This window comes from Patagioenas fasciata, chromosome 9 (genome assembly GCF_037038585.1).
Source record: "Patagioenas fasciata isolate bPatFas1 chromosome 9, bPatFas1.hap1, whole genome shotgun sequence".
Classification (NCBI taxonomy): domain Eukaryota; kingdom Metazoa; phylum Chordata; class Aves; order Columbiformes; family Columbidae; genus Patagioenas; species Patagioenas fasciata.
Genome location: NC_092528.1, coordinates 16,268,128 through 16,288,879, shown reverse-complemented (window position 1 = coordinate 16,288,879; position 20,752 = coordinate 16,268,128). Strand labels below are relative to the sequence as shown.

Sequence of the window (20,752 nt, the reverse complement as noted above, 5' to 3'; positions counted from 1 at the left end):
GAAAACAAAAGAAAAAAAAAAAAAGGCGTGCTTGCCTCTGAAGATCATGTTGTAAGGAGTTTCTTTGTCAAAACTGTGAGGTCAAAGGAATGCTCTGCTATTAAACCTTTCTGTGCATTAAATTCCTTCCACTTCACGTGTCACAGGCTCCTTTCAGTTTGCTCACCTGACAAGGTTCACAGGAGCATCCCCCAGCGTCCCAGAGTGACAGGAGTGGAAACCTGCACTTCTCAGGCACCTTTCTCACATAGTCAGAGTGCTTTACTATAGGTGGCAATCAGCCTGATACTATGAGAAAAATAACTAGAAATAAAAATAAGGAGGGAATCATACTATACAAATAATAGACAACAATCTGTGTAACTGCTCTTCACTAACACAGGAAAGGTTAGCCCTACATCACCACAGACACCACCTTCACCTTCCTACACTTAGCTCTGACTTAGAATAAGAGTGTTTGGCAGCAAGAGTGGCTCAATTCCCTCGACCACCTGTTCAGCCCTTGAGCTCCTCCACAAATACCTTGCAAAAAAGGATATCTATGGATCATGTGGCAAATTTTTAAGCTGTAGATCTCAAAGTGTTCGATTAATGTCTTTACCACGAATACCGGAGACAAAAGACAGAAAGATATGTGAAATTAAATGGCATATCAAATATCAGAAACCATGTCAGAAGACGATGAGGAAGAACATAGACTTTTTACTTTGCGTCATACCGTTTCCCACATGCTTCACTGCCTTATGAACCATATAAATTCAGATTGAGTTCTCTTTTTATTGTGGCAGACCTGACATCTTGGAAATCATGCAAGGTCACCAAACTGCTTACCACAGGACACCAAAATATCATCTTTCATAGAATTAGCACAGAGACACATGACTCAAATAATTGCCTCCAACAGTTTAACACATACCATAGTTTCTAGTATCATTCCATCATTCTTTTTATTGCCTTACAAAAATGGTGAAAACCACCCAATCTATTACTGAGCATAGTCTACAGATTTTCAGAAAATCTGTTTTTCCTCTTGATAGACAGCATCACGGAACAGTTACTTGGCTGGAGGAAGTTTGAATTTTAAGGGTCAGCCCTTTCATTTTCAGTTCCTTTTAAAACACACTTTCCTGGAATTTGTCATGTACAATTGCTGATCAATGATTCATTCTCCCTTTTTCGTCTTTGTCCTGGTAGGAAAAGAGAAATCATTTGCAATACATAAAATATATAACACATAGCTGGTAAATCTCTGTTTGAGCACTCTGTAAAAATATTTGCAAAGTAGAGGAAGGTAAAATAAGGCAGATAGTATAGCACTTTAGCAGTCTTAATCTGAGACAGCATTTGAAAGAAAAGTGTTTAGATGACAGATTCATATGCTGTGTTTAATGATTTGTGTCTACTCATCCACAATAATACCATTAATCTAAACAAACTTGCATGTATTAATTCAGGAGTCAGCAACTAAAGAAGATGAAGAATCAAATCAAGTATTTTATAGCAACTCAGGAGTTTGTTCCTTAGCGGACAAAGAAACAAAAGGTGAAAAGTCTCAGAATTTCTTGTAGGTCAAAAGAAGTATCTCATGCACAACCCAAACAAAGAGTATTGATTAGAAAAGTTCAGACATTTAGAAGAAAATTGGTGCATAAAGCCTAGGTGATACGTACATAAAGCCACATGAACTAAGATCAATGAATCTTTTCTGTGATCCATAAAAAATGGATCCACTTTCTTACAGAAGAGAACAGCAATCCAACCCAGCAAAAGAGCTCAGAAAGATAACTTCCAGAGTATCCTTAATGCTATGTTGGCTGTTGGATGTCTGGCTAGCTGCTCTAATTTTTCTTGCTGTGAAGCGCATGAAAGATACTACTTTCTGTCCACGGCAGAAGCACATGAACACAAATACTAGGAAACGAAATACAATACATACATTCGCAAACAGGCCAAAGGATTTAAAGCTAAACAGGTCAACCTTTTACTGAAGGCTCAGATTGTTTCTTAATTCCAAAACAGATTATATATCAAATACCATTCTTCAGTGTGTACACACAACCTGTTACCAACAATAGAGAAAGTATTAAAATAGCAGTGTAGGTGTTCAAGTACCACTTATATCACTTAAGAACAAACAGGCTCAAACACTATGATGGATGAACTCTTACAATAAAGAGGCTGAAGTAAATTATGACAAACTGAAGTTCAAATTGCAGTATGATTCCTTTACCATGAGATACCTATCTACCACTGCTACTTTCCAACCTCAGGTATTGTTCCATTTCTTTCATACCATCACACAAATACACAAGACCACACAGTTCAAAAGGAGGGGTGATTTTCTTTCTTAAAAGACAACAATCTTATGACATGCAGCCAGAGTCAACTTCATGAAAAGGATCTAATCTGATAACACTTATGCCAATAACATTTTTTAGAGGTGTGCCTCTTATCTTCTCAATAGATTGGTTTAGGATTAAGCTGTTTGAGACCATGATTACAAAAAGTCAGATGAGTAAAGTGAATTTAAAGAGATGAGTGAAGTGAGATGAGTAAGAGTAAATTTCAAATTTATTTAGGTTGATGGCATTACTGCAGATAAAGACAAATCATTTTACTCCACATATGAATCTGTCATCTAGACACATTTTCCTTTCAAATGCTGTCTCGGATTAAGACTGCCAAAATGTTATACTACCTGCTTTATTTTACCTCTGTCTACTTTGTAAATCAGCGTAACTGATGGTGATATTAAAAGCCTGGCATTTGAACTGGAAATAAGTCACTCCAACAATAGAATATTTTGGATTTGTTTTTTTTTAAAAAAAAAAAAATTCACCCTATTTTAATTCCTTTTGATCTTAATTTCTCCCGGTTTCAAGTCTTTCAGTCTCAAAAATAACTAATACCAAGGTTTTAAAACAAAGCCACTTAAATTATCTCATTTCTTGGACAATCACAGAGTGGATTAAAAATAGTAACATTACAGACCACAGTACTCAGAACTGTTGTCTAATTAAGTATAGTTTGAACTATGGATACAAAAGCCTCTACTTTACAAATGGTGCATCTTTTTCAAGATATTTTAAAGATACTTTAACTCAGAAACCAAGAGCTGAGTTAATAAATTCTCAAAAATAACAGATTACAACATACCTGTCAAGTAGGTCAAATATCAGATTAGTAATCGCATTTTATGGAACGACAAACTGAAAAGTGTATTTACAAGGCAAGTCACTGGCTGAGCAAGGATTCCCATCTCCCGAGCTCAGAAGAGGATGTGATTTTGTAAATTTCAAGTAGTATTTGTGAAGCACTGAAATATGGTGTCTGACAGACATGGAAAGTATTATACCTTACAAGTATAGTTTCTAGTGAAGAGTGTGCAGACAGCAGTGATAAGTAAAACACTTAGCAAATTTGTCAGAATAAAGTAAGATTAAAACCAAACATTTAAAATCAAACTTGAAACATAGAAAAACAGTTTGTTTAAAAGCATTTGATAACAAAGATTTTTTACATGCTTTTGCTTTTAAAAATGTGTCCCAGGCTTAATGGATTAGTTAATTCTATTTCTCCACTCTAGGGTTTGATGGCCCCTTCTAAAGATACTTTGTGAATATGTTTGCACACACATCCACAGCATTGCCAGTCCATGTTATTCAAGCATCATCTTCACATAACCGAATCTATAAGTCACAAGAAACATCCTGAAAAGCTGTTCTTGATATGACAAATCTCCTTGTGCCTAAATAATTTATCTAAGCAATTCTTGAGCAAATTGCATCTGTTTACTGACACTCAAAGCCATGCTACTTTTGCACTGCAACTACTAAGTTCCTCTTGCCTAATAAGATGATGTTATTGGTTATGTAAAAACAAGGACTTGCCAGTTAAGGAGGAAAATGTATTGGACAAGAATGTTTTGCACTGTGTTCTCATTTTATTAGCCACAAGGTGCTTGACTGGATTTTATACTATTAAATTTCTTCCTTTTCTGTTATTACTGTCCTCAAGATTATCTCTCTGCTCAAGTAGAGTAGCCAAATCCTCCTCAGTATTGCTGACACCATCCTGGTTTTGTTTTGCACCCGTTTCTGAAATGTGCCTCTGGACACTGTCTCATACATCACCCTCACTTGTATAACAGGCATGTTCCCGAGACTGGGGCCTGAGGCACAGCTCATATGGCCTCTGGCCCTTCTTAAACACCCTTTGTAAGATGAATCAAGCTGGTTAAATTGGATGTAAATTTCTTATTTATCTTCTAAAGCATACTATTCCCTTTGTCTCTCTAATATTTTCACATGAGGTAATGTACCTCATATGCTTTACTTAAACATACAGTGTATTTGATCTGTTACTCCAACCTTGTCTAGCAAATCAGTTATCTTATCAAAAATACTGGTGTAGTCTTATACAATCAGCTTTTGCTAAAAACATACTGCATTTTATCTGATTTTCCATGTAACTTCATGTCCTTGGATTACCCTTTTCCTTCAAAAGGTGTTCAAAGATTTCACTTAGTACTGAGGTCAGACTTACATAATGATCCTCAGCACAAAATACTTATAATCCTCTGTCCTTGACTGCTACCGTAGGTCAGACAAAGCTGTATTTGTATATGTAGTTTGCCTTAGCTGGGCTGGTCAAATATTTTCGCTCAAAACCATTTTCAAGAAAATGAAAATGCCCTTGGAAAATTCTGACTTTTCATTGAAATGTCAGGCATCTAAACCTAGAAGCATTTTCATCTGAGAAATCAAAGATATTTCTATTATAAATGTTAATTTGGCATGTCACAGGAATTGCAGTTTGAGTCCCTCACTCTGATTTAAAAAAAAAAAAAGCTTTCCTGGGTATGCAATAGTCAAGAATTACCGTGACAGAATCCAGAATAACACACACAATCATGCTCAGATACAGAAAATTAATTTAGGAAGGGGCAGACAGAGCTGTTGTGTGCAGTCTAGAAACATATATGCCAAAAAATAGCAGAGGGACCTGCTCCAATTGTGGTCTGGAAAAAAAATATTAGAGGCAAAAAAAATATATTTTTAGTAAAGTTGTCATAATCCCTCATCCAGGTAATGGCAATGTCAATGATACAAATGGGTGAAAGGAAATTGTCCAGAGGGTTCCTTTGGGCTGCTGAAATGAAGCTAAGGAGAGGCAACCTTATTTAAGTCTTGCATGAGACTGATACCCACAACTCACCACACACTAGCGACCAACTACTGCCACACTACTGAGCCTTGTGGATCAGGAGCTAATTGGGTTTCTGGAGACCGTACCTAGTATCACTCTTGCATCTTACTAACTCCCCAGCAGATGAGCATCTGTCCCTGGGAGAGAAATTATCACGGAGGCAATGGGAACACCCTGCCCCACCACAGTTCCCTCCTCTACTGCTGTTTTTGTGGTCCAGAAATCCCCCACTGATCCCCCGACACACAAAAGCTTCCTCTGGCTCTTTGGAGAGCTGAACAAGCAGGACCATGCAGGGACAAGCAGCCCTTCTCTGGGAGAAGCAGCAGCTGTGTGAAGTGCTAGCATGGGAACTGGGTAGCACAGGAGTGGGGGGAGGGGAAGACACAGCATGGAGAGGTGATGATCCCAGCTATCTGAGGTGATATAGGGCCATGCATTAAACTTGCATTATAGATAGCACCACAGCCTTGTAATTTTACTACTGCTCACCAGTCATTGACATATCATCATGATGTTTGTGAAGACAGTCTAGTTAACACACCTTTAAGTCAGCTTCTGTGACAGCACTGAACATATTTTATTGCCTGGGACATGTATTGTGTGTGACACCTGCAGCAAAATAAGCATTTAACCCTCTGAAAGCCGTCCATCACCAATCATATCCTGGCTGGGATAGTGCTTTCCCCATGCACCATCAGATCTCTTGCTACAGCTTACAACAACACTTCTGCAGAGACAGAAAAAAATCTTCGAACCAGTATCGATTTCCATGAGATCCTCAGTGTGATTTGGGGATGTTTTTTCCAGAGTAAGAGAAAATGGTCAATCTCTGTAATTGTATTCATCTATGTTGGAGACAGGAGTTTAAAAAAAAATACTTTAAATAACTTGCACACAGCAATTTTCTAAGAATGCTAAATTAGTTAAGTATCCTCTGCAGTCTGTTGTTGACAAACTTGAAGCTAATTATTATAATTGAGTACAAAGCCAATACAGTACTGTAAAACTCATTCAAGAACTACAGGTTGGCACAAAGAAAATGAAATACTTATTCCAGTGGTAGAGAACAGATAAGAGCTTAGTTTATGTGCTTCCACAGAATGTTAGCAAGCTAAATGAAGCAGAGGCAAGTAACTAGAAAGAGAGGGTTTAGCAAATGTAGTCACATCAGACATAACCTGGAACAACTGGGCACATAAGAAGTTTTTTAAAAAAAAAAGCTTAAAGATGAAATATTTCTCAGATACTAAGCCAACTATCTTTCCAGGGGAATTAACTTGAGTGAGCACTTCTATGACTTTTCTAGTGTCAAAGGGCTTCTAAGGCGTTAACTAATTAAATTCTTAGAGCTTTTGGCGTACACAGGGCCTTCCACATTATCAAGTCTGAACTCCCGGACATTGCAGACTCTTAAATTTCATCCTGTATTGATTTCAGAAACTTGTGGCAGCTAAAGGACACCAGGTATTAGAAAGGTATCTGTTCCTCATCAGAAAATATCAGCAATGGAAAGTTCATTACTTCCCTTAGGAATATTTTGCACTGGTTAGTCACTGCTAGAACATCTGGTTTGTGTCTTTTAGCACAGAATTAGATTATTGCCTGCATTAATTTAAAAAAAAAAAAAAAAAAAAGACACACCACACTCCAGTATCATTTTTTCATGAAAAAGTACTTAAGGAGTTCATTGAGTCACTATTTTACCTCTTTTTTTTTTTTTTTTTTTTTGGTATTTTGGGGGACAGCTTGGGGCGGGGGGGAGGGAGAGTGGTCTTTCTTATACCTTTCTCAACTTTTTGAAAACCACTTTAAAAGATGGACCACCACACTGGACATGGTATTGCAGCCGCAGGCTCACTAGTGTCTAATACAGAAGCCCTGGCACACACGCTCTATTCTCTACTCACTGTTTGCACAAAGCTCTCCTCAAAGCTCAAGAAAAGCCTTGGCATTACACCCCACAGGCACTGCAAGGAAGTTTGGCCCTTCTTGCTTATTTGTTTTCAGGAATGCAATTAGAGGAGATATATTTGAATGAGATGAGCTCACAAGGCAACCAAAATATGTCTATATGACTGCTCTGTCCTTCCCATGATTTAGTCTGCATCATCCACATGTTTTATCATTAGTGACTTCATAGTGGTAAAACTATTGAATATCAAGTTTTCTGTTGACCCCTCTCAAACCTCCATTGAAATATTCACCAATTCACGGCAGTTCTCCACTGGCAATCACTATTTCAGGTCTATCAACTAGCCAATTCTTAATCAATTTAATGCATGTCTTGTCAATAATATAGCAAACAAATTTTTTATCATAACAACATTCAAAAATGCCTTAAAGCACATTAAATGCAGGTCTTTTTTATCACACTTGTAATCACATCTAATGGGTAAAATCAGATATGTCTGACAAGATCCAATTTGTACAGAAACATTTTCAACAGCCCTATATGTAGGATAAATAGATGTTATTGCCACTGTGTGATAGTTCTGTTCTCCCTTGAAAGCCACAGGACAAAAGTTCCACATAGAGCCTAAAATGGTCCATCTCCAAGGACTACATTGCAGAGGCTGGAAAAGCTTTCCAATACCAAACACCAGAACATAAAAGTTTATTTTTAAAATTTATGTTATGTGATTTTAAACTGATTCACTAGTGCTGGGCTGTGGGGGTTTTTTTTAATAATTTTTGACAATTCACAATATTAAGCCTTTTTGATAGTCCCCAGATTCCACAATGAGTAGGGTGAAGCTAAATGTAGTCTAGCTTAAAATAATTAATTGAAAATTTAAATAATGTCTAGTGCAAGATAGTAATTATTTCAAATTTTGGCAAACCCAAAACATTTCTTTGATGTTTTTCTCCTCCCTATTTCTTTTTCTTTTTTTTTTTTTTTTTCTCGAAGAATTTGACTTGATTCTTTTGGGCAGCTCATTTCCTCCGACAGCTCTGCAAGCTCTGTACCTTTTAAGAGAGTACACTGATGCCAGCCATTTCTGTACTGCAGTGTTACATAAAATTCATGAAATACTCAAAAACATGAATGCTACTGCTAAGATATCCAGTGAGCTTAGCAATATGTTTTAAATATTTTAGGTTTCCACACTTACAAGTTTTTGGGAGGCTTTTTGTTTGGTTTGGGTTTAAGGTACCATCATGAATTTTAAATCAAAATCTATTAGAGAACAGACCACACAAAACAAGTGACTACATCAGTTTTATATGGGGAAAAAATAGCTGTGAAAAAAAGAAATAAACTGAGCATAAATTCACACAGAGCTAGCCTTTTGAATACAAATCTAGGTCTAAATCAAAGTGTGAAGGTATTTGGAAACAAGCCATTAAAGTGAAATCTGAGTAGCAAACTGTTTTGAAATCAGATCTAGATTAGGAGTTGAATGCAGGAGTTGTCAGAGATGGAAAGGAAACGAAAAGCAGCGATCTCAATGAATGTGTTTCTCAACCAAATCACATTCATGGAACAGCTACACTTGCTTGTGCACTGTACAGCTGGTTTTGTATTATGAGCAACTCCTGACTGAAACCCCAATAGGTGACCTCTCCATCTGTAATGAAACACTGAGAATGAGAAAACCTCATGCTCATTCACGCTGCACTGTACTGTTCCTCACCTCTATTATTGTCTGTATTTGGGTCAGTGCCAGCACTGGTACATGTAGGCAGTGTATTGTGCCAATAAACAGAAGGAAACTATGCCAAATTGAAACAAAAATATCTTTCATAATCTGTTTCCAGAATCTTTCACTGGAAACAAAGAACCGGCAGGCAAGTTTTAAGAGACTGGCTTAATCTCTCTGAAATTGATGCCTGAGTAGTACCTGCAACACGTCTAATAACACGTGAAAATAATCCATTAAAAAGAATTACAAAAGCATTTCATACTTCAGCCAAACGTGGCAATAACAACAATACAAGGGTGCAGATTTCCTCATGCTGTGGCAGATCCATTATTTACTATCATGCTGATAGAAGAAATAAAACCCTCTAAATGCATCTTGTGGGTCATACAGAAAAAAGTGGGGGAATTCCCTCCCAGAGGCCTGGCACCCTCAAGCACCATGGCTTGAGCGGCTGGAATTGCATTACACTATCAGATCACACTTTCCTTTATCACAGGCTCCATGAGTTCTTCAGGCAATGACTCCTGCACCTTGAATACCTGTTTTAAAATCATACATCTTTCTGTGTGCCTGGAAGTGAGTGCTCTACATTTTCATTAAGTTCCCACATTCCTTCAGAAAGACAGTGAAAGAGAAAAAAGGCTTAGAAAGTCTCATTACAGCTTCTCATCTGGAGCATCATAGCTTGGAAAAACTATATCCCCTTCAAATCTTCACTTTACCAAAAATAATCTTATTTTTCCACCTTTCCCCAACTCTATTTCTAACCAAACAACAAAAGTCACTTGTCACCCCCACCCACCCATTGCCCCATCTCTCTCAAGCTCTCTCCACCACAGCACACTGTCCTCACCCAACATACTTTTCTCCAGCACTCACAGGAAACCTTTTGCACAGAGATGCAAAGAGTTTGGTTATCCTGCTCCAGACTTGTGTGATGATATGAGCAGTAAGATGAACTATCCAACCGGAAATCTATTACTAGTTTTTTTCCTATTTCTGTTTTATTTTTGGTAAACTTCTCTACTGATCAAAAGATAGTTTTGATCTCTTTTACTATGTATCCTCTATACTGTTATTTTAATCTGCCACTATTCCCAAACAAAATACCCTGGTTTACACATTTAAAATCTTAAATTATAGTATTAGAATACCTCACATTTCTTTCATTCCTAGTAGTATAAAACCTGATGTTATTTTTGTTCATTTTGTTTGTTTGTTGGTTGGTTACTTTGGGTATTTTGGGGTTTTTTTGCTAAGATATCTACCATAGTTGATTATCCTCAATTGTTCTTTGCATACCTCTTAGACCAGTTAAAAAACCTCTCGTGGTATAATGTTCCCTTCCTCCATTTTAAAATACCTATACAAAACAAAGATCTAGCTTGCCAGCAGGGTGCTTTCCTTGGATTGCAACAGAACCTATTCCTGTGCAATGTGTCTTCCCATCCTCAACACTGAGCCCTCCACTTCTTAATGTTCTTCACAAACCTGCTAGAGACTTCCAACCTCACCCAGCTATCTAGCTGTGTGTGTGTAACACGGGTTATACATTGGGAAAAGCTGTTGGAGAATCTGAAGTCAACCTTTAGACCAGTCTGTTCACAGAACTAGAGGTTCTCAGAGGATATATTATACTAAACCAGCTTTCTATTAACAGGACTTTACAAAGGCTGTCCTGCTCTCACCAGTTCAGCATAGAGAGATCTAAAAAATGGGATTATTTTAGGTCACTGCCAGCACCTCTTACTCATCATCTAACTGGACAGAAGCACAACACATTACTGAGTAAAATACTCTTCCACAAAAGCGCTAAACCATGTCCTGATCTTGTCAGACATGTTTTGAATCTACTTCCATCTCTGGAATGAGCATGGTTTCTCACACCTGCACAAATAAACAATAATATAATTTCAATAACACATGGCACATTATCCTGTTGCTGTCAGCTTTGCCATGGGCTTCACCCAACACAGGTCACCTTGGTGCACTGGTTTCATGTTCTGCAGGGGATCCACACATCCCTGATCACAGTTTTGGCTCCACACTCATAGTGCTGGGCTGAAAGAATAGCTCTCTGGTCTGTCTTCACTGCTGTACCAACCAGTCCTCAAGAAACTTTAAGACTTCTCATTTTCTTTGGAGCTACTTGTCTCTTCCCTACTGACATGGCACCCATCTCCTTATTTACTCTTTATTCCACAGTCTTCTGATAAAGGAAGAGATATTCTATTATTTTATTAAAAACATACTATTTTTTTCTTCTAAAAGATACAGTGAATTATAACTTTTGTGTCTGTTGTTGTTAGCATCTTTACAAACACCACAATATGACATGTTATTCCTCTAAGCCTTCCTCTGTGTTCATAGCTCATTCATCCTTCAACAAAATTATGCAAGAAGTTCTTTACAGGATTTTCTCATAGGGGATCATATTTCCCTTTCGAGTTCTCACTTTATAACTGTGAGAGCATCCTCTGGTTTTTGACAAATCTCCAGCTTCTGCGTTGCCAAGATTCAGTCTCCACAGATCTGTGAAGTATTTTAACAGTTATTGTGCAGCTGTATCTATGTAATGATGAAATATCTGACCTGACTTCCTGAGAAAAATGCCAAATAATTGTTTTCCTATTTGAATACGGTTTTGGTGCACTGGCTTCAGCCCTCAACCCATGTCACCAGAGGGTCATAGCAAGAATATTAATCCAGCCCATGTTTACAAACTTCTAGCAGCCTTTTTTTTTTTTTTGCCTTGCTTTCATGATAATATTTTAGTTCAAGCAGGATGATGCCCATCTTGTTTGGGAAGTGTTGTTCACATCACTCCCTTGCTACCTGCTTCTTCCACCACCATCCTGGTCCTCAGTTCTCCCAGCGCAGAGGCACTACAACCATTCCTGTCCTCAGCATCTGTCTTCGTAGATGCAAGTTAATTGTACCAAATATAATTGATTAGAGGTTTTGAGGCTTTTAAAAGCTTTATAGCTTTTACTTTATTTGGATCAGACTTTTTCTCTCTTCCTCTATGATGCAACTGAAGTAATTCATTTGATCAAAAGCAATTTCTACTTGTACTTTACTGCATTTAATCTTTAAAGTTTATTCTCCCTGCAGCTCACAAATGATTAGATTTGTGGTGCCGCTGGTGCTAGATTGGCATTAGGAAGGTGTGTAACTGCTGCCAGTCCCCATTCTTCACACATCTGTTTTCTGGAATACTTCTCAGACAGACAGTGATGCCAAGAACATTCTCATAGAACCTCATCTTTCACACAGAACACAGAAATCCCTGCTAACTTGCTCACTCCTCCACGTTCATTCCCTCTGCCGGTACCAGAGATGAAGCATTTCATACAATGAATGCATTTCATATTAAGAGCTTGGAAGTGATCTCATCGGAGGCAGCTGGCATCAGATGCTTTTTAAGGCCTTAAGGGTCTACGCAGAAGCAGGTCACACCAGTGTTCATCCTTTCTAATGCGATCATTTCACTTACTCATGGCCAATACTATCTCCAGTTTTGTAATCATGCTGAGGACATACCATATGCAGAAGTTCATTTTCTGCAGGAAAAGCAACCCTATTGCCAAGTTGCAAGAATACCAGTTTTGCAATGTCCTGAAAAGTTTTCTGTGCCTTCGAACATGTCAGAAAACCTTTTTGAATTTTATCAAGGTGAAGTTTTTAGATTAATTCCATGGTCATTCAGGTTTTCACAAGCTTCATGGTTTTAAAATTTGTTTCTGCTGCTGACTTTGATACCACATTTGTTACACAAAAGTTTATTTTTCTCTCTTTTTTTTCTCCTAAATACATTTATCATAGTATTTCCTAATTATGAAAATGGATGCCTTTCATAACCTGCTGGTTTCCTTGGTATGGATGATGCTAGTGTGTTTGGTTTCTTATATTTTTGCCTCAGGTGTTCTATTTTCTTATGCCCTTATATGAGATGAATTTCACCAAACTTTAGATACTTACTTATTATCAATCTAAGCCTAATCTAATTGTTCAGATTCTTATAGTCAATAGAGAAGAAGAAACTCATCCTAGTTTCAATTCATTCCAATTAACTCCAGCACCACAGGATGAGACTAACTGCCTCGGGATTTGGCCACTTCTCTTCATTGATGAAAGAGTAAGACTGGTAGATTACATTTCTTTCAGTTACGCTACTATAAGGTGACTGAAGATAGGAGAGATGAATCCTACCAATGATAGCAACTTTGAACCACACACATTTCTCTGAAGAGTCACATGCATGTCAATGCTGATTTCACTAGTGCAGTCTTTTCACTGTGTGTAGCTGACTCCTATCTCTGACAGTGCACTTTTTTTTTAGCTGGTTGTATTTTGGTTGGGTTTTTTGTTAGATGGAGGGTTGTTTCTTTATTATTATAAAGCTAATATCAGGGAGGTTTTTTCTTCTTCTCTTTTACTGCCTCATATAGTCTGCATCTTCCAAAGATTTTTCTAATGTTAATTTGTTTGACATTAGTGTCTATGCATATATTCTTTTTGAATGCGAGTGGTCTTCTATCCTTTCACCTGCCCCTTCCTTCTATTTTCAAGAGTAGCTGCATTACCCATGCATCAGTTATATAAGCAAGTCGCCATGTCTCAGATTTTTTCTTTGCACAGAGGTGTTATATTTGGGGTATAATCGGCTTCAAATAACTTAAGATGTCTCAATTTTCCTTCCTGCTTCAGTGAGCTCAAACTAGAAGCTATAGTCTGCAAAAACCCCAGACATGTCACACAGTGCATACTAGAGAACAAGCCACTTCTCAGTCTGCACCTACTTATGTACAAAAAGACTTGATTAAGATCAAATCTATTAACTCCCTCTGTTTTGCTCACATCTCTGCAATGCTTCCAGTTTCAAGGTTGAAAGCAGCAAATTCTTAGCCATATTCTGCATAAAAGCCAGAGGTGGTTCCTTGGGTCTGACACTACATTTTGCTCTAGAATCTGACAGAGATTCTTACTGTAACAATGCACTAGTGGGTCCCTCCCAAACCAGGACATTCTTGGAACATTTAGTTTTTATTACCACCAATTTTCATCCACTCTCCCTGCTCTCAGACATGAGAATGACAAAGACAGAGAATGAATCTTTAAAAAATAGAGACCTCATGATTTGACTTTGTAGGACTATTGTATGATTTCATTTATTCTCAGTTGTTTAGTATTTTGAATTAATACACTAGCAGTTTTTTGTTTGGGGGTGGGGGGGAGGGAATGTTTTGTTTGAGTTTTTTCCTTTTTTAACCATTCCATTAAAAGATTTAAAAGTAACAAATAACTAGAGCAGCATTCGCTAGTAACAACTAAGTGAAAGTATAATTTATACGAGATTTAGTGGATCCTTCTCAGCTTTCTCACACCGTGCAGATGAGGTTGTCCTTACATGTTAAATTACTGTAGATCTCACGACCTGTTAGAATAACAATTAGATCTAACATAAGCATGCCCTGCACTTTGCAACTAGTCTACACTGGTAACTCCCTATCCTCTGAAGAATATTCTGTTGTACATGAGAAAACATCATCCTCTCTTGCAAGAATCAGGAGGAGAGACCCCTCTAAAAAACCTCTCCCTTGGGTGGTTCTAATCTGTAGTGCATGCACTTAAGACCTGGAGATGTCTCTGTGCTTCACCAGCTCAGCCATGCACACAAGCTATTGTGTAAAATAACCAAATAATCTCAGTCAGCTGTTAGCAGTAGCCAGCCACGTGCAGAACTTATTCAGATAATCAAAGTTTCATGGTTTGCCTGCTCCTACTCAAACACAATGGAAATGTTTGCTCTTTAGGCTATCACATAGCTAATACTTTTTTTAGGGAAAAAATAAATAAAAAGAAAACACCACCCCTCTTCAACTTCAAGAGCTAAATTCTGAAGGTCTGTTGCTATTGCTATGCTGTACCCTGTGCATAGGCTGTGTTTGAGCTGCTCAGCCTCACCAGCCCCAGCAAACAACCCCTCCCATGGTTCAGCTCTAGGTTGCCTTGTTCAGACATTTGCCAACTATCTTGTCTGCAGCGGCCTTGCCTTCGCTGCTTATTGCTGGGCAGTACAAAAGACATCATACTAGTCAAACTCAGAAGAGACAGAAGCTGAACAAGGAAGGGGTAAACAGACTTAGACACTGAGTTTGGTGTCAGTGAGACAGGAAGGGAGGGTAGCTGTGCCTGCTGAGTGGTGAGGAGAGTCTGGGACTGACTGGGAGAAAGGATGGTCCAACAGCAATGAAGGGTCCCAGGGTAAACATTCCTGGACAGATGAACAGAGAATGGAAGCCTGGAGATGTAAGGAATTGATAGAAAAATTGGTATTTGAATGTCAAATTAAGGCATGCTAATGTGCCAGCATTGTACACAGATTAAAATTCTATACAAGTGCATATACAGGCATGCTGAATTCAGTTTCCCAGCTTAGATGTTACCACCTTTACAAAATTAATCATGTCCTTTAACACAGTACGCTGTATGGTGTAGAACCTGAGACATGCAGATGGGCTGTTCTGCCCATGGGGGGCTGAAGTGCAAATCTAGAAGCAGACTTATGGATACAATGTTTTCCTACTATCTTTTTCCTATTTCTGAATTAGGAAGGCATGAATTTGGTTTGGCAGTAATTTCTGAGTTATGTTAAGAGGTTTACACTTAGTTTCTTCCAATTTTTAAAGCAACCTTAGTGCAAAAAGTACCTTTTTTTATTACACTATTTAAATCATTTTTCCCTGCGGATGCAACCAGAGCAGCTGGAGTGTGAGAAGATTTCTTGCCAGCCTTAAAAGGCTGTAGACCAACTTCTGATATACTTCTGAAATGCCAGCACTGCACATGGATCAGAATTGCTCTTTCATGCTGCACTGAACCATGTGATTATGTCTGTAATACTATAAAGCAACTGTGTCAGTAAAGAGGAAACATTTATGGCATAGGTTATTAAAACAATGAAAAGTAGGCCAGTGCAATTTCAGTTCCTTTAAGGTGCCGAATAACAACTAGTTAAAGAAAGAAGATATAAATAATTTATTACAGAATCAAACAATACAACAAGCATAAGAAAATTGTCTTCACTTTAAATTGTATCTCAAGAGGCTTCAAAGCAGAAACATTGCCAACGCACAATGAACACACTGGAGCAAATGTAATAGGAAAGGGACCTAGAGGACCTGTTGCAGCCCAAAGAGAAGCTATCACTCGAAAATATCACTGTATGTACATAGCAACCAGCTAAACACACCAGACACAAAAGTTTCATTATAAAAGTGGTAGTGGTAGCCTGTTTCAGCATGTATGCCCTATCCCTGATGTGCTGTGGGCTTCATGCAAGCATGGGAGGAAAACAGGAACCATTTTTCATGTGAGGTATAAAAGCTCAGAAATTATAAGGTTGCTTAGAAGTAAAGCCTAGCGCAGAGATCATCAGATTAGGGAGGAAATAGAGTAATACTAGTCTTCAGTTACTTATTCTGAAAGAAAAGAACAGAGCAGACAAAGCTCAGTTTAATCAACTGCAACTTCCATTAAAAGCCTGTATTTTTCATGCTACGTCTGACAGCTCAGTTCAAACAATTCAAGTTGTTTTTACTAACAAAGCCAATATTTCCGAAGACTAAAAACCTAGAGTTAGGCTCCTACTCCCATTTTTGGCCTTTTAATTAGGTTTTCCTGAAGTGCTGAGAACAAAACAACTCTAATTGATGGCTTTCATACATTGCTTTTTAATAAGCAATAGCTCTTAACTCTTTGGTGCTTTAGAGGTTACACATAAGATCGGGAGTAGATGAGTAAAGGACTGTTTGGTGTTATTTGACTTTTACAGAGGCAAGTGGATCTAAGTTTTCCCTAAACAATTTGATCTCATGAGATTCCCACCTTGATCATAGTTCTGATATGAAGTTATATTAAAATCTTAATATTTTTTGAAGTAGATTCAATTTTTCCACACTAACTCAGTATATGACCATGGATTAAGGAATCACACAATCTTCAAACAGATGCAATTTAATTTTTAAAAAACATGAACACACATACAAACCCCAGATACTCTAGAACAACTTCCACGGCTGTAATGTAGAGGACAAAGCAAGTTACGCAGCCTTCCAATCTGTAGCCGTTAGGCTTAAGACCCACTGTTACTTACTCAGTATTTTCTACAATATTGTTGCAGAGCTCAAATCGCTACTCAGTTTTACATTTGTTCATTTCTTTTTTTTAGGGAGGCAGAGAGAAGGTGTGAGAACATGAGCAAGGCAGCAATAGAAATGAGCAGGGGGGAGAAAGAGGAATGGCAATCAATAAATCAAGTTTTCCCTAGCAGTAAAAATAGCTGACAGACCTGCTTCCCAAAGAACACTGAAAATTACTTTGCAAGTAAAAGTAGCAGAGAAGTCAGCTTGAGGGACTCACGGGAAAACTGTTATTGACAGATTTGAGGATGATATAATTGCTCAAGATGAATAGGTTTTTATCTCAATAAAGCACTTTTGGATGAAAAGACTGGAAAGACAGGTGCAAGACACTAGCACAAAACTTGTTCCTAACTTACATAATTTTATACAAAGGATCATTGACATATGAAGTATAAAACAAATGCATTGGATGCTGAAAATAAAGTATTACAGAGAACAACTCGTGCACTCCTAGTGATAAAGAAACTTCATATTTGATGAAGCATATTTTGCCTGCTGAAGAAATGCACTGATTTCACAAAAAGCTGAATATGTTTTTAAGCCAATGTTTACTACTGTTCTTACAGAAAGTAGGTGGTACAGTTGCATCTTAAATTGTTTCCTGTTAAAATGACATAAGAGATCACACAGCAAACTGTAGATTGGAGCAGTAAAGAGGATAATCTAGCTCACATTTCCTCTCTTCCAGCTCCTACTGCATTTATGTATCCTACAACACATCCCTTCAGCCATTCTGGTACCCTGCAAGACATATTTGGGGCATCAAGTGACTTGGAGTTTTTTGTTTGGTTGGTGGTGTTTGGGTTTGACGCAGGGGGTGGGGAGGGGGGGAGGAATGAAGGGTTGGGTTTTAGTTTGAAGGGGATTTTTTGCTACTGAAAATCATTAGACAAAACTGATGACAGGTGAATGTATGCAGCAATGGGTGGGTAAAGAGATGGTATTTTCTATATTTCCATTCAGTTAGATGACTCCCTTATGCTTTACAATGAAATTTCTTTGTGTAATAGAGAAGCATGTTAGTATCAATAACTGTATGGGAAATATTCTTTAACAAACTTCACAGATACCTAAAACCTATCTTAACACATGCTGGTCCACCTCTCACAACAACATTACCTGAATGGTGCAATCCCGTTGCCAGGCTCCTGACCAGCCCCTGTGCATATGGCGTAAGTATCTATCTTGGTTAATTGTATTTAAGGTATAATCCAAAACCTGACATACTCAATGAAGCGCTTTGGGAAAGTCACTTTCCCAAAGATTATTACTTTTAAGGGTAAAGGTTATACAATTTATCCACAGTTGTGGATAAAAGATCTTAGAAGTTGCAGTGCTACATTTCTGAGAACGGCCACCAGTACTGCGAGCTTCAAATGACTGACATATGCTAAATAGTTCAGCCACATGCTGAAAGTATTGGCTCTCCATCAGTGATACTTGAGCATTGAAATTATCTTAAAGATCTGAAGGGTAGGTTATGTTTCTCAACACTGCTCAAGAGCAGAATGTGGTAGGAAGCTATTTGCTTTAATCAACATCGAGATACTAAATTAAGACCTGAGAAAATAAACGAAGAATTAAATGAAAATGAAAGTGGAATTGCATCAGACTTGTTCCTCAAAGCTTTAATGAAAATTCTCCTTAAGTTTCTTCCTGTCACTGAACTTTTTATTTGTTTGAATACAGGATAAACTGAAGGGTGATGACACAGATCATATCATAAATAACGACGAATTGACTGAAAACTATGACTTGTCTGCTCACATACCAGTGCCAGCACCGGACAGAACAGGCTCCATCCAGGCTACAGGCAAGGAAGATATTCATGAAGGAGATCTGGGATTAGGAGGCTACAAACTGCAGCTTGAACAGCCTGCAGGTCAACCCCAGATTAATTCTTTGGCATGAACAGTGTAATGTTAATCACAAGAAATAAGATTTAAACAAAGAAATAAAATATACTAGTATGTGAACAAGAGGCTAGAAATCAAAGAAAACTTAGATTTTACCAACTAAATGCCTGCACCCCCCATAAAAGAGCTTACCATCATCCATACACCTTCAACAATATGCAGGTTTTCCATTTTTAATAAAAAGGCATAGGGCACTACCAGCCCACTGTAAGTCCCTGACAGTCATGTGTTGTCTCACAGCACCTAACTGTACTGTGCCCCACACACAGACACAGGCCTTTGAATGTTGCTGGTAGCCTTTAGTCAGCTGGAGTGGAGAGAAACAGCTCCTAACACAGTTGTGCTCACATGATAACAGCACTTTTTATACAGCTGGTCCTGAGCAGATCCACAGGTATCTGCTACTCCAGTAGCAACCAGATTTATAAGGATGAAGCAGAAGACTTTGTCCAACCAGTGTGATCTAAAAATACTTAAAACATGCATTGCAGCACTTCAGTTTTGGTAGATCAGCCTCCTTCATGCTTACAGTATAGACTCTTGCTAACAAGCAGCCCAGCATTTACTTTCTAAATGCACCTTATAACCTAGTCCATATAGGGCTGCACCAGGCTGCCAAACTGACCATGGATAGTAGGAGACTTTGAAGTTTATGAAAACAACAACAGCTCCCGTTATTGCTGCACTGAGTGGGCATGACCACTATTTACACAGCAGTTATTCCACAAGGCATTTGTCATCACAGTTTCATGGCACACAGAGCTTACATGCCAGGGAAAGTTTTGTTGTTTTACAAGATCATCTACATGTACACCTTGATTTAAGAAGTCAACTGTTTCATTTTTTTATCCTTCAAGGGAAGCGAGCTGTTTCTAATCAAATATTTCTGCAAAACAGCTATATCTTAAGACTGCTGCTCCAAGGAAAAAATTTGTCCATTGCTATTTATGCTGGGCACTCAATAGCATTCTAGTTCTGAGGACAGTGGTGGTTAGATGTTTTAAGAAAACACACAACACACACAAAAAAACAGAGAAGAGTAGTATCTATTGTGTCTGCATAAATCTAGTAACTGGATAAACAACTGGTCAACCATATTTACAGCTCCCTGACATATACTATTATCAAGCTTTCGCATATATCAGCTAAGTAGTGCAAACAGAGGAATTTCATTGTTAGGCTTTTTGTTAACAGCACATGCCTTTTCTCATCACAGATGTTTAAACTAACTGCATGATAATGTTCCTACTAAGAAAGTTAAACCATAAGGATTTTTAAATAAGGTCGTTCTTAATATACAAAGACAACGAGCAAGCAAGAAATTTGAAATCTACAAGAATTAAAAAAAAAAAAAAAAATCAAGCCATCTCCATGAATAATCTAAAGCTGAATAGGTCTTGATTTCACCACAGATGGAAGCTGAAATACAAACTTAAATATAATCAAGTTTTTGTTATTCTTTTCCAGGATAATTGATTTCTGGTTAAATGTGACTAGAACAGCTGTTATAAGCATAAAATTGAACACTGGAGTTCTATATACTGTTACAAAAGATCAGAAACTTAAACTAGCATTTCATTTTCCTCTGAATGCCAATCAAAGAACTTCAAGTGATCTTAATCCTCACATGGTTTAAAACAAACAATATTTGGATACAATAATTTCTGAGAAGAACTAATGAATTTCCAGCTCCCCGCTTTGCCTTGTTTAGCTGCATGAGGTGGTTAAAGATGTGCAGTAGGTTGCAAGAAGGGATGGAGAATAGATGGGGTCA

The 20,752-nt window shown here is 37.9% G+C and overlaps 1 protein-coding gene across 3 annotated transcripts in view; it reads left to right on the top strand.

The window, feature by feature from the left end:
* The window catches only part of SLC9A9 (solute carrier family 9 member A9), a 193,556-nt gene extending 173,161 nt beyond the window's left edge, over positions 1-20,395 (top strand). For 2 of the 3 annotated variants that reach the window (XR_011740502.1, XR_011740503.1), the window contains one exon: positions 18,129-18,234. Coding sequence is in view for 1 of the 3 variants with exons in the window: in XM_065844627.2 (XP_065700699.1) it covers positions 18,129-18,234; positions 18,752-18,973 (328 nt within the window). In the remaining 2 variants the exon portion in view is untranslated. Of the gene's footprint in view, positions 1-18,128; positions 18,235-18,751 lie in introns of those variants that run through there. The other variant, XM_065844627.2, reaches the window with a different exon arrangement.
* Positions 20,396-20,752: the final 357 nt, after the last annotated feature.